Source organism: Oncorhynchus mykiss, chromosome 23 (genome assembly GCF_057628025.1).
Source record: "Oncorhynchus mykiss isolate SJ-2025 chromosome 23, ASM5762802v1, whole genome shotgun sequence".
NCBI classification, from domain to species: Eukaryota; Metazoa; Chordata; class Actinopteri; order Salmoniformes; family Salmonidae; genus Oncorhynchus; species Oncorhynchus mykiss.
Window position 1 is genome coordinate 26,920,154 of NC_143044.1, and position 15,617 is coordinate 26,935,770.

The 15,617-nt window shown below is 42.0% G+C and overlaps 1 protein-coding gene and 1 long non-coding RNA gene across 5 annotated transcripts in view; one reads left to right on the forward strand and one right to left on the reverse strand.

The window, feature by feature from the left end:
• The window catches only part of LOC149972554 (uncharacterized), a 365,695-nt gene that overhangs the window by 203,071 nt on the left and 147,007 nt on the right, over nucleotides 1-15,617 (reverse strand). The gene's annotated exons all lie outside the window — the stretch shown is intronic.
• Nucleotides 13,959-15,617, forward strand: part of LOC149972555 (zinc finger matrin-type protein 4-like) — a 40,226-nt gene continuing 38,567 nt past the window's right edge. The window contains exon 1 of the mRNA XM_090217205.1: nucleotides 13,959-14,334. Within this exon, the coding sequence (XP_090073331.1) occupies nucleotides 14,208-14,334 (127 nt within the window). The 5' untranslated portion in view covers nucleotides 13,959-14,207. The remainder of the gene's footprint in view (nucleotides 14,335-15,617) is intronic.

A 15,617-nucleotide genomic window follows, 5' to 3' on the forward strand; every position in this document is an offset into this window, starting at 1 on the left:
GCTCCTTCCCAGAATACCACAAGAACACACATCATTAATTACCCAAATGGATGAGCCGACAGACATAATTGAGACAGTTGAAACCCTGTTATCCCAGATTCCCGCCGAACTCCAAGCTTTAATTAAACAGATGAATGAGGCTGGGGTAACAGACATAATTACGATAGATGAAACCCTATTCCGGGACCACCGATAAAAACCTGTTATCCCAGATCCCTGACGCACTCATATCGTTGATTAACCAGATGAATGAGAGCAGAAGATCTTCTACACAGGAACCCCCACAGACCTCGCCATTAACTCCCATGTCCGAAGAGTCTGAAATGCAACAAAGTTTTTGAGGAATTGGAAAGTTGTCTAATAAATCAAGAGGGAGATGTTCTCGATAGAAGTGTCCGGGTTGTGTACCGAAATAAATTCAGCCATACAGAGATTCAACAGTTTTTCAATTTCACATGGCTGAATCAGAATCTTGACTATGCGTTTTATGTGATGATATTCGATACTCTGAACGAACTGTTCGACAGGGCAAGAGATTATGGCAAACCTCGTGATGTCTTACAGTTGGAAATTTGTGAAAACACTTCTTATTTTACCCAATTGCGAAGCAGATCTTGAACAATTTATAGCCCTGCTAGAACAACTTTTTCAGTCAAATTTATCCGTCATAGCCGATACGACCCTCGAGCTTGTAGTGCAAATAATATGTCAACCCCTGGGTGGTGGGGGGCAGAGAAGGAAACTAGATAGCCTAATCAGAAATCATAAGCAATAAAAGGGCAAACCTCATAAACGTTCACAATCCTGGTAATAAGCTATGCTTTGCAATAGGCCTAGCACATTTACTCAAGCCTGGATGTACGGATCTAGCGGCGTTACAAAAGGCTAGAGAGCTCCAAATTGCCATTGGTCTAGGTATACAGGTTGCGGTGGCATTCTCTGACATAGTCAAATTTGAAAACTTTCTGAACATCAAGATTGTGGGTTTGTACCACAGTAGAGCTAATGCAGCTCTCTTGAAATTCCAAAACAACCCCCAACCTCATCCTCAGATTCTGTACTCTTATGTGCAAAACGACCATTATTATGCTATTACTAACATCACAGCGTTTTTAGGCGCACCATATGTGTGTCCATCCTGTCATACCGGCTACACCCGAAAGGGGGGAGGGGGTACTCGTGGCATTATAACTGTTCAGTATGTCTGGATGAAAATTGTCCGATGCAGCCCTTAAACCTGACACCCTGTGCGGATTGTCACCGCACATGTCGTTCGGCCTACTGTTACGAAAAACACAACATTTAAACAAGGCTTGTAAATCTGTAAGCAGTTGTGACATTAACAAGAAATGTCCAAAATGCTAGTGCAATTACAACCTTAAAATAGACAGCCCTAAACCTCATGTGTGTGGAATCATTGCCCAATCTGTAAAGGGCCTTTGAAGAGCAGAGACGCTGAAGTGGTTCAAGAAGTGCCACACGAGTGTTATATTCAGCCCTTGGCTGAAGATGAACATTCAGAGAAATGTGTGTTCTATGATTTTGAGACTAATCAGCAATCAGGGGTTAATTTGCCTATTTTTGTACCTCCCATGACTTTCAAGGGTGATAAGTGGTCGGCAGAGGGACCCAATTGTGCACTGATCTTTCAAAAACACTTTAGAAAACCCCAGTACAGAAACTTCACGTTTATAGCGCACAATTCTAGAGCCTATGACTCCTACCTTCTTTTGAACCCCTTGATACAGCAAGGCGTTGCACCCAGTGTCATAGCTCAAGGTAGTAAAATCTTGTGTTTTATAGACCCCGCCTTCAACCAGAGATACATTGACAGTTTAAGCTTCTTACCCATGAGATTGGCTCAAATGCCAGAGGCATTGGGTTGTGAGAACTCTGTGAAAGGCTGGTTTCCCCATTTCTTCATATCTGAGGAGAATCTACATTATATTGGATCTTATCCCAGCCCCGAAATGAACGGGTGTGATCAGATGTCTCCCAAAGAGCGAGAGAGATTCCTGACATGGTACGACACAGTATGTCACAGCATTTTTGATTTCCACAAAGAGATGGAGTCGTACTGTGACAACGTTGTAGTTATACTTCATGAAGGATGCCTCAGATTCAGAGAAGAGGTAATCAAAGGTGCAAGCATTGACCCCTGGAGTTGTACAATTATTGCATTGGCATGCATGAAAACCTATCATACACACTTTCTACCTTCAGCATCTATAGCTATCCCCTCGCCTGACAACTACCGCCGCCAATTCAAGTCATACTCTAGTTGGTCCATTCAATGGTTGAAGTACTTGGCCCAGGATAAAGACATTTTTATTCAACATGCTTTGAATAGGGGTGAGAAGGCGTTTGGGCCTTATCATGTAGATGGATACACACAGATTGATGGTGTTGAGACCGTGTTTGAGTACAACGGTTGTTTCTGCCACGGTTGTAAATCTTACTTTGTGCCCCAGGCCATGTGTGTCCTAACCCAAAATACTTTTGTGGAAATGTACCAAGAGTTTCAAGACAAATTGAAATCTTTACAGGGTACTTACCAGTTAAAAGTGAATGTGATGTAGGAGCATGAATGGATCGCATCCTGAAATTATTCACCGCGACTTTGACTTACCCCTTTGACTTAACCCAAAACTATTTCGGTCTGATCAAAGCAACTATCTACCATCCTAGGGATTTGTTTATACCAGTGTTGCCTTACAAGGGACCTCACAGAAAACTTTTCTTTCCCCTTTGCGCACATGCAGTGAACAACAACCAGGAAAAGCCTTGTGATCACTCAGATCAAGAAAGAGCCCTGACAGTTTTATGGGCCACAGTTGAATTCTCTAAGGCTCTAGAGATGGGGTATGTGTGGCCAAAATCTTTGAAGTGTGGAACTTTTCCAGGAAATCAGACACTCTTTTTAAAGAGTACATCAAGACCTTCTTGAGATGCAAGCAAATGGCTTCAGGCTATCCTGCATCGGTCACAGATCAAGAGAGCAAAGACAGGTACATTCAAGACTATCACGACAGAGAAGGCATACTTCTTGACCCTGACAGAATAGAGGTCAACAAAACCAAAAGAAATGTGTCGAAATTGTACTTAAACTCTCTGTGGGGGAAGCTTTCGCAGAGTTGCAATATGCTAACAACGTCGATCATTAAAGACCCAGAAGAATTTTTGGAATTCGTTTTTTCGGACCAATACGATATTTCACATTTTTCATTCTTGAGTTAAGACATTGCCCTGGTGCAATGGAGACGTAACAAGAAGAAGGTTCTACCCCTGGGTAATGTAAATGCGTTTCTTGCAGCATTTACCACGGCCTATGGCCGACTTGAACTGTACGCCCTCATGGAGCAGCTTCTGAGGCGGGTTCTTTACCACGACACAGACTCTGTGGTCTATGTAAGCAAACAGGGTGATTGGAACCCCCCACTTAGCAACTATCTGGGTGGTTTAACAAGTGAACTCGAAGATGGTGACCATATCACTGAATGATCCTCCTGTGGTCCCAAAAGCTATGCTTTTAGGACTAATGACAATCACGTGGTGTTGAAAGCCAAAAATTGTTAGGGATAAAAGGGCTTCCATCTAAGGAATGCCCCACTTACTAAAAGATTCAGGGTAGTCTATGACAAGAGACTGCTTTTGCCTGACAGGACCACATTGCCCTTTAGCTACTGATTTATGCTACAAGCCCCAGTGTGTCATTAAAGCTTAAGATACAGTGCCTTGTGAAAGTATTCGGCCCCCTTGAACTTTGCGACCTTTTGCCACATTTCAGGCTTCAAACATAAAGATATAAAACTGTATTTTTTTGTGAAGAATCAACAAATCCGGCTTTAAACTTCTTCACAACAGTATCTCGGACCTGCCTGGTGTGTTCCTTGTTCTTCATGATGCTCTCTGCGCTTTTAACGGACCTCTGAGACTATCACAGTGCAGGTGCATTTATACGGAGACTTGATTACACACAGGTGGATTGTATTTATCATCATTAGTCATTTAGGTCAACATTGGATCATTCAGAGATCCTCACTGAACTTCTGGAGAGAGTTTGCTGCACTGAAAGTAAAGGGGCTGAATAATTTTGCACGCCCAATTTTTCAGTTTTTGATTTGTTAAAAAAGTTCGAAATATTCAATAAATGTCGTTCCACTTCATGATTGTGTCCCACTTGTTGTTGATTCTTCACAAAAAATACAGTTTTATATCTTTATGTTTGAAGCCTGAAATGTGTCAAAAGGTCGCAAAGTTCAAGGGGGCCGAATACTTTCGCAAGGCACTGTATAATGGCTGCTGTAGAATGTTTTGACCCCCGGTTGCAACTACCATTTTCTGCCTTAATCGCAGGCCCATCCAATAGTCTGAACATGTGTTAAAAAGCCTGACAATATTGTGTGGTGTTATTCGTGTTATCAACCTGTGTAAGAAATAAAAGTTTTTTGAAGGAATAACTTCTCCCTCATCATAAAAACAATCTGCTGGTTTTGGACGATATGCTTTCTGCAGGTAGCGAACATCCTGAAATTGCACAAGCTTTTTTTTTTTTGCATGAGCGCCATTTTCTTATTTAATCGTGGATTTAAAAGCAAATACTCCAGAACACCTGAGGCGCCGAACCGGCCTGTTCCCATGGGAGTGGCCGGCTGTGTACATTCCTAAAAAGTAACCGCTATGTCTCTGCGTTTAAAAAGAAACATGCCCCTCTTGAGAAGCCTAGTTGGGGCTACAGCTAAAGAACGGAAGGCCATCTTGGGTCACTGTTCTTCAGATCTCATATTATCCCTATGTGAGATTGCTTGGAATCTTCTCAAAGGACGCATTCCACTCACCCTGACCCAATTTAAAAAATTAAAGAGACAAAAGACTGCGATCAAACTCTTTGCCAATAAACGGGCCAGTCTTCAAAGAAAAGACTGCATAAAACAGTCTGGGGGTTTTCTTCTGCCTTTGCTAACTATAGCTGTGCCCTTCATCACCAGCCTTATTTCTGCCAGACATGGGGGTTGAACACAGAGTGTGATGGCCAATAAAATGTACTTGGTGTCTCAACAAGAGTTGGATAGACTTAAAAAAACAAATGCAGGGTCCTGAAAATATCAGACAAACAGCAGAAAATGATTTGGATATGGCCATGAAGGACATTTTGAACCGAAAAGGATTGAACCCCTATGATAAGGTCCAAAAATACATAAACCTCTTGCAAAGGTATTTGGCAATGGTAAAACAAGGTGAGAGAGAGACCAACCATTTAACGCTGTTGGTACTCAACTATAAGCTGAGCTGGTACTCTGGTACTCAAGCTGGTACTCAACTATAAGCTTCGTCAACAGATTCAAGCTTTAAAACAAAAACCTTCAACGAGATACAGCACCCCTAAAGATGTCCCAACAACTCCTCCCCCTATGAAAGGGATGATGATAACTCATTAACCCCCCTAAACGTCTCCGGACCTTTTCCTAATCCCGATCTCTCAGGGTGGTTAGACTTTTGAATGACTATGATTAAATTCAATACATTTTACTTGAAAAATTCAGCAATTTAACATTTGTGGCATTCTTGAAACATTTGACGTGAGCATACGCCTTGATTACACGGTCTTAAAGTACACATATTGGAACACTTTTGATATTTTCTAACAAAACAAGCTACAACGTTATCAAAATCTTCTTAAATCATCAAACGAAACTCCCGGGCTCTTTGGCATAGGTAGAATACACAGTGTTGACCACATGTAGTGGAAAGGTTATCTTGCACTTGTTTGATGCTGTAGTATTTCTTTGATCTGTTTTTGGTCAAAAATTCTTTACTAGAATTTGAAATGAAGAACCGGAGGCTTTATGGGCAGTCCTTTTATTGTTTAACCAGTCTTTTGGGTATCAGGGCGTGGTTAACGCAGCCACGTACTTAGTTTTCTTCGGGGGCTGACCCTTCTGAGGATGATCCTTCTTTGGGTTCCTTTGAATCATAATCCTCAGGATTCGTATATATTATGCACTTCCTTAGCTGAACAATGGTCTGCCGCTGTTGGAGCTGTACAAAAAGAGCGTCCAACAACTCTAACATTTTCAATTCCATTAGATCCCACCTTTTAAAAAGAATAAGCATGCACAACCTAAAATCCCCATCACAAATGTTTTGGTTGCGGGTTTCCTCGTTGCTGATATAGAACTCCACGCATCCACATGGAAGTCCATTCTTTATTTGTATTTTCACCCTGTGAAATACTCTTCCTGAGGAGTCAGGTACCTTCCCAACGGGTCTCGTAGCCCGTGAACACGCTATATCCCTTTGTGATAACTCTCAGTTCAGGACACACAACCTTGCGAAAAACCGGCCAGTCTTCAAGCCCGTAGTCCACTCCTAAAGTCTGGTCTGTATATTATTCTCCTTCGGCTACTGTATAGAGTTTCAAACTGATACCCCCATTGCTGTCCATTAGACATCATCACTTGATCTATCAGCGCAGTTGCGGGCGGTATCTGGGTTCTATACACACTTAGAAACCGCTTTGTTGGCACATCGTATATTGTTGCTTTATACTTGGCCCTTTCTCTATGTTTCAGCCGCGGTCCTGCTTCCGTTGTTACAGTCATCACTGCTTTGCCACTCATCACAAAATCCATGTTTATTTTTTAAATCTTGTATAGTGTTCTGGGGCTGCATGTGTTGTTCTGGGTCTTATTTATAATGCATCTGCCGCCAACACAATCCCCCCCGGACATTCCTGCTTCATAGACAACAACCCTATGGGCAATAACATGTGGTTGTGGGTGTGGGTGTGTGTGTGGGGCCATCCTCTTTAAAATGTTCAAACATACCCCCCCCCCCCCCCCCCAGTTCAACCACATCAATCATCATGACAACTTCAAAGGAATAGATGCAATATAGACATAAATTAACACACACTCTAACACCTGACAACAGGAACAGGATGCACTTATATGGGCATAACCACGTGACACCTTCCCGCCAGGATGTCCTGACCGGATGTCCATATTTGGACATGTACGCGTCATCCGGACATAGGGTCATACATCAGACGTTTGACGTGCGCCGCCTACTTTATTCTCTCTCATAGTCGTTCCCAAATGAGCCAGCTGGGAGATGTCTTGATTAACTGCTGCTGTTTCCATTTGTTGAGATAGTATTCTGTAACGTAGACGCAGGGAGCCAGAAAGCAGGTGCAGTTAGTGAGTTTAATAACAACGAACATGGAACGATTCAAAACAAGAGAAGCGTCTGACATGGAAACAGAAACAATACTACTTGCTGACTGATAACAAAATATTGGTAAACAAAAGGAGTACTGAAGTCCAGGTGTGACTGATGATGAGACCCAGGTGTGCGTAATGATGGTTGCCAGGTGTGTGTAAAGATGGGTTGCCAGGACCAGTGGTTAGTAGACCGGTGACGTCGAGCACCGGAGTGGGAGTGGACATGACACCACACCTGTCAGGTGGATTTATTATCTTGGCATAGGTGAAATGGTCGCTGTCAGGGATGTACAGTAAACAAATATGTGCACAACATTAATCACAAATGTGCTTTTTGTGCATATGGAACATTTCTGCAATCTTTTATTTCAACTCATGAAACATGGGACCAACACTTTACATGTTGCGTTTATATTTGTGTTTAGTATATATTTGTTTTTTCTCTTTTTTAAATATGCACTTTTTGAAAGTGTATCTTTGTCTGTTTCCCTCTGCCTCTTTGTGTGTATAATTAGAGGCGTTTTCGCACTTATATGAACAAAGAATGGGAGAAATGATAGGAGAGAGGGAGATGAGAGAAATAAACATGCTTAATTAGAAGTCTATTGTTGGGGTAGGGTGTGGCTACGCACACATACACATACAGACACAGACATCACACTGTCTGTCTGTGCACAGATACAAATAGGTCACATGTAAATGAGTCTCGCCAGATGAGAGAGAGATTTGAGTAAAACCAGTCCTAGTGTCAGTAACAGTGGCGGCCCGTACATTAGGGCGATAGGGGCAGCATTTATAAAAAAATATATATACACTACCGTTCAAAAGTTGGGGTCACTTAGAAATGTCCTTGTTTTCCATCAAATGAGTTGCAACGTGAATAGGAAATATAGTCAAGACATTGACAAGGTTATAAAGAGTGATTTTTGATTTAAATAATAATCGTGTCCTTCAAACTTTGCTTTCGTCCAAGAATCCTCCATTTGCTGCAATTACAGCCTTGCAGACCTTTGGCATTCTAGTTGTCAATTTGTTGAGGTATTTGTTGAGGTAATCTGAAGATGCTTCCTGAAGCATAATTGACTTCTGTACACCTATGTAGATATTCCATAAAAAATCTGCCGTTTCCAGCTACAATAGTCATTTACAACATTAACAATGTCTACACTGTATTTCTGATCAATTTGATGTTATTTGAATGGACAAAATATTTGATTTTCTTTTAAAAACAAGGACGTTTCTAAGTGACCCCAAACTTTTGAACGGTAGTGTATATATAATATAATTCAAGGATTATGTTGTAAATGTCCATAAATGTGTGGTAGATGTATAAATGTTACTGTTTCAAAAATATATTGTAAAAAAATAAATTAAAAAAAAGCTGTTACAAGCTTGACTCTGCCAGCATTAGAAGCTCCATGGGGGCATAGCCGTGAGAATTGTTTTTCCAGCTATTTGCCGTGAGGGCGAACTGCACCAATGAAATCACTACATTTTTACAGCATAAAGTTAATGGACCGTCATGGGCTGCTCAAATGTCCGTCCATACAGTCAGAACTTTTGGGTTTGTTCTAGTCTCCCTTCCAAGGACTACTTCCGAATGTGAGACTAGAGCTGCTCTATCAGGTACAGATTACGCAAAAGCAAAAAGCAAATGGCAATTAACTTGTAAATGAATAATCATAACAGTCATGGGAGCCTGGGACCTGATAAACCGGACATCCACACCCAACGAGTGTCGAAGGACAGATGAATACACTAGGTAGAACCTTTTCATCGTGGATCTGGTAGGACAAAAAAGCTCTGGCTGGCCAATTTTATTGTTTCCCCATGGTGTTCATCATGTTCTACTGTAGCTGACACGGCGACAAGTTGTGTGGACTAAAACAGCTTAAAACCAGGTGTATCACAAAGCATGATCAATTTAATTAACCAGCTACAAAAAAATCTGAAATATTGAGAAATAGTTTGTTCAATTTTGGGGTACAATTACCAGTTATATACTTTTGATAAGCACCTATCTAGCTATAGCTAGCTGGTAGCTTGCTAGCTAGTTACCTCCCATGGTAATTTTAAGTATATCTCAACTATATAATATCTGACTAATTTGGAAACATTAAGTTATTTCAGAATGAAAGTTAACTGGTTAGCGTATCCTGCTTTGTGACATTATCCCGAGTTAGATAATGTGTTTTCACTTATTGCGTCTGCATGCTTGTTGAGTTCTCCCTGGTGCACTTGTTCGTTCATGAGCTGGCCGCTCGTTTTAAATAGTAAAATCTAATCCAGGGATGGGTAACTTTGACGGGGTTGGAGGCCACAAAAAATCTGAACTCATGAGGGGCTGCAGTAGTTCACGGGTCTGCGTACCCGCATCCAACCCATTTTCCCACAATAAAGTAGCTATCAGCAAAGTCAGAGCTAGTAAGGGGGGGAGGGGAGGGGGGGGTCAAATACGAGTGTCAGTTCACGAAAGGCATAGTTATTATTTTTACCCAGGCGTGCATTCAGAGCCGGCCCTAACCTCTTGGGGGCCCTAAGTGAAACTTTGTTGCAAAACAGAATGTGCAGCAGTGGCCATTACATTTGTTATATGAACAACATGTGTAGTTTGAAAACTTGGCATCATATTTCTGTCATGCTGCTTTGTTGACAACTCCAACCCCCCCGCGCCTCGAGCATTCAGCCATTCAGTGGCCAACACGGATCAGTCAATAGATTCTTTCATGGATGACAATAATGAGCTGTCAGTTGTTCAGATGTCAAACAAATTACACATAAACACATGTACACACACTCACACACATACATACATTCTGTACATACACACACACACACACACACACACACACACACACACACACACACACACACACACACACACACACACACACACACCTCATTGTCACAAACTTTTCCTAACAAGACTTCAATCCCAAATGAACCACAACACTGAGTGACAGGTTTCCATTCTCTTGTTTATGTTTGTGTTCCGCTCCTCTCCAAAGTACAATCTGTGTGTGTGTGTGTGTGTGTGTGTGTGTGTGTGTGTGTGTGTGTGTGTGTGTGTGTGTGTGTGTGTGTGTGTGATTTATAAGGTTAAAATCAAGATCCTCTATCATATCATAGTTATTACAATCGATGTTACAATAGTTGCAACAATCGCAAATAAATTCATCACAAATAGATAAACAACCCCAAATAAACAAATTCACAGTTCCTTTCTTCCGCTCTCAACTATTTGTTATAAAATGTCACGTATCATTGACGTATCAAAAGAGAGGGAAGCTAAGAGACAGGAGAAACCCCTGAAGAGGGGGCACCTTTAGAGGAGAGGTAGCAGCTTTGACAACAGCTGATAATCAGATATGGGGCTATGCTAACAAAATTAACCAATAACGCAAAACAACGCAATTGCGGATTATGCATTCTCAGCATGCTTAAATAGAACGTTTTATAATGTGTGAATTTTCCAAAATGTTGTATGGTGTAAATGCCAGGATGTTATAGTAATTTCAGGTCATCTAGTAGAATTCAATGCACACTTTTCAACAATGTGTTTGAAGAGTTGGGTTGCGAGTGATATAGTTGGCCTTAGTTCTCTTCAAATAGCCAAACAACCAAACTAGCCTACTTAAAAAACCCTAAAGTCACCCCTGCTGAAATCTAATTGGAATAATAAACAAATCCCCATAAAACTCAGTCAGTTTAAGCTAGAAGATATAAGGTTATTTTGCATTGGATGCATGTCAATCCACGGCATCTGCCTATGTTGCACTTCTGCATCTGCAGTGAAAGGTGACCGAGCTAAAGCAGTGTTTGTCAGACCATGAGACATCCCAAAAATCGGTCTCCTAACAAAATCGTCTATAGTGTCCGAAAGGTTTGGCCTACAAAACCTCTATTGAAAGATTTGACTATGTACAGACTCAGTGAGCATAGCCTTGCTATTGAGAAAGGCAGACCTGGTTCTCAAGAGAAGACAGGCTATGTGCACACTGCCCACAAAATGAGGTGGAAACTGAGCTGCACTTCCTAACCTCCTGTCCAACGTATGACCATATTAGAGATACATATTTCCCTCAGATTACACAGATCCACAAAGAATTCGAAAACAAATCAAATTTTGATAAACTCCATATCTACTGGGTGAAGTTCCGCAGTGTGCCATCACAGCAGCAAGATTTGTGACCTGTTGCCACAAGAAAAGGGCAACCAGTGAAGAACAAACACCATTGTAAATACAACCCATATTTATGCTTATTTATTTTCCCTTATGTACTTTAACTATTTGTACATTGTTACAACACTGTGTATATATATATATAATATAACATTTGTAATGTCTTTATTGTTTTGAAACTTCTGTATGTGTAATGTTTACTGTTAATTTTTATTGTTTATTTCACTTTTGTATAATATCTACCTCACTTGCTTTGGCAATGTTAACACATGTTTCCCATGCCAATAAAGCCCCTTGAATTGAATTGATAGAGGGAGGATGAGAGAGAAAGGGACAGAGAGATAGAGGGATGATGAGAGAGAAGGGGACAGAGATAGAGGGAGGATGACAGAGAAGGGGACAGAGATAGAGTGAGATTAAGAGAGAAGGGGACAGAGAGATAGAGGGATGAGAGAGAGAAGGGGACAGAGATAGAGGGATGAGAGAGAGAAGGGGACAGAGATAGAGGGATGAGAGAGAGAAGGGGACAGAGATATAGAGGGATGAGAGAGAGAAGGGGACAGAGATAGAGGGATGAGAGAGAGAAGGGGACTGAGATAGAGGGAGGTTGATATCTGGTTCATTGAGGGGTTAACTCTAACACGATCGCAGCAGGAGACGACACAGGGGAAGATGAGAATAGGAATGAAGGGATGGTGAGGGGGGTGTGTGTGTGTGAGGAGATGGACTGAGATAACACATTTCACCTCCTTAAAAGTAGTGAGAGAAATATTGAGAGAACCATTTTCAACTTGTAGACAAAAGATATGAAGATTAAAAAAACAGAGGAACAGTGACAGAGATTGAGAGGGTGCCCATTTACCCACTAGATGTGTCCTTGGTTGTTTGGCAACAAAACCGGAGAGTGCAATGAGGAACTATGAGGAAAAACAGATGGGTTTGACTTAGATTGATGACAACATAAAAACGATATTTTGTCCCCAATGTTTATTGAAAACATAAATACATTTGCATAATGAGCAATTGTTATCTCTCAAATACATCGTTACAGTTGGTTAGCTAGCTAGCGAATTGTTGCCATATTAGCATTTACCTGAAATCAGTCAAAACACCTCAAGACAAGGGCCTCCCGAGTGGCACAGCGGTCTAAGGCACTGCATCGCAGTGTTGCGGCGTCATTACAGCCTGGGGTTAGATCCCAGGTGCTGTCACAACAGGCCTTGAACAGGAGTCCCATAGGGCGGTGCACAATTGGCCCAACGTCGTCCGGGATAGGGGAAGGTTTGGCTGGTTATGACAGCATCTGGGATTGAACCCCAGGCTGTAGTGATGCAGTGCATTAGACCACTCGGGAGGCCCTTGTCTTGAGGTGTTTTAGACTGATTTCAGGTCACTTGGCTGATGGCGCTCTAGCGACTACTTATGGCGACCCGGCCACCTGCAGGCTGACTTTGGTCATCAGTTGAACGGTGTTACCTCCGACACATTGGTGCAGCTGGCTTCCAGATTAAGCGAGCGGGTTTTAAGAAGTGAGGTTTGATGTTTCAGAAGGACGTATAACTCGACCTTCGCCTCTCTCGAGCCCGTTTGGAGTTGCAGCGATGAGATCGCAAAAATCACGAATTTGGGGAGAAAAAAGGGGTTAAAATTACAACAACAACAACTAAAAATATATAAACAAGACATGGTATCAAGAACAAGATGAAACTAGTTGAAATGAGTCACGATTCTCCACGTGGCAGTTTCTTGTCATTGTCACAATAACTCACTGACTTCTGCCCCATTGAAGCATGCAAATTGGTTTCTTGACATTGCTAGCTAACCCTTCCACAGAGAGGAAACAGACAAAAACAGAAAAAGAAAATGCAAAAATAAGAGAGAAAGGAGAGAGAGAAAAGAGCCCTGGAAGGTAGAGGTGTTCCAAACTCTCAGATCCTTTATGTGACGTTAACACACACTGACACAGCGCCAGACACATGCACCCACACAGACATACAAACACACACACAACACCAAAGACATATTTCTATCACTGCACTCAATTTGACACATGCGCGAAAGAGAAGGAGTGTTGTGAAAAGAAAGAGTGAGGGAGAAATAGAGAAAGGGAGAGAAAAAGAGAAAGAAGAGTGAGAGAGAGAGAGGGAGGAGGAAAACTGTGCCAACAGATCCTCATCATCCCTCTCCTCCACTCCATTCCCCTCTTCTCTCCTCTCCATAAGACAGTTCAGCAGAGGTGGACAGGAATACATTCTATACTTTTCTTAATATGTTCTTTCCCTCGTTTCCTCTCTCTCTCTCTCTCTCTCTCTCTCTCTCTCTCTCTCTCTCTCTCTCTCTCTCTCTCTCTCTCTCTCTCTCTCTCTCTCTCTCTTTCTCCTCCCCTCGATCCCTCACACTTTTATTTTAAAGATAATAAAACAATACCACAGTAATGTCTGCAAAAGCACTACAGTAAATACTACAGTATAATACAGTAATATCTGCAAAAACACTATAGTAAATACTACAGTATACTACAGTCAACAAAAACACTACCGTTTTTTAACTATAGTGATACGACATTATTTATACTAAAGTAAACTAAAGTATTTTCTTATGTGGGACCCCACATATCCAGAGGTGAACAGCATAACTGCTATACTTTGTATGACGTTTTTTCTCTCTTACTTCTCCTCCCTCCTTCTTCCTCCCCCTCTCTCTCCCCTCGCTCTCCTCCCCTCCATTCCTCTCTCCTCTCCTCCCTTCAGGGCAGTGCTGAGACAGAGGTGGACAGGAATAAGTGCTGTACGTTGTGTAATATGTTCTTCACGTCGGCCATCGTGGCCCAGTCTCACTACCAGGGAAAGACACATGCTAAGAGAGTACGACTGGTACTGGGAGAAACACCCAGCATACCTACTGCTACCAACAGCCCTACCACCACAGGTAACACAGATACACATATACGTTTGCACACTCACTCACACATGCGTGCACCCCACACCACCCCCCTCCCCCCAAACGCACACACGCATACAGACTGATTGAACTGTTTATCTGTTTACATACAGTATATGTGTGGATTTATCTTTTAGTGACCTCCTCCCTGTAACACACACATTCACCCAGTTTATTTTTCATTTGTGGTAAAACAACAACTCTCATATATCACTCAACAAAGTGTGGGCGTGTGTGTGTGTGTGTGTGTGTGTGTGTGTGTGTGTGTGTGTGTGTGGGTGTGGGTGTGGGTGTGGGTGTGTGTGTGCATACGCGTTTGTGTGTGTTTGTGTGTCCATTTGTATGCGTACAAAACACAATCCATTCCATTTAACACACATCAGACCAAGGTCATAACCGACACAGCCAACAGATTTAATGGAACTGACCCATTTGTCTACCTATGTGCCAGAACAACAGAGTGCCTTAGGGTACAATGTGCTATTGTACACTGTTCTTTGGATACTTCAGGTTTGTCCTTGCCATTCACATATGCCTGCAAGTGTTTACGGTTAAGTTTAGACATTAATTCAGAATTTTTAAGGTTAGTTAAGGTTAGGGTTTACGTTTTAGAGACTTAAAACGAAAATATAAAAAATGACTTTCTATCGCTGGATTCCAAACATGCAACCTCTGGAATCAGAGGCAGATGCTTACGCCCATCCACCATCCTCATGCACAATGCCCTAATAAAACCAAAACCTACATGAAGGTAGCAGTGCTCCTGGTTGCCCCTAGTGGCCGGTTTCCACATCATCTCCCAACGTTCTCAGATGTACGTTGAATACTGACTTGCCTGGCCATACAGTGTATCAGCTAAATAGTGTGTGTGTGTGTGATGACGATAGCATGGCACACAGTGTATCAGCTAAATAGTGTGTGTGTGTGTGTGGTGACGATAGCATGACATACAGTGTATCAGCTAAATATTGTGTGTGTGTGTGGTGACGATAGCATGACATACAGTGTATCAGCTAAATATTGTGTGTGTGTGTGATGACGATAGCATGACATACAGTGTATTGGCTGAGGAAAGCTTTAATCCGTAATACCATGGGGAAACAGCCATGTCCAATCTCAGTACCCAATAGCTTGGGCAGCATTTCAGCTACAACCTATCTCTCTCCTTCACCTTCGCTCTCTTTCGCTCTCTCGCTCACTCGCTTTCTCGCTCTCTCTCGCCCATCAGACACTGTCGCGTCCTGACCTTAGTTCCGTTTTTATGTCTCTAT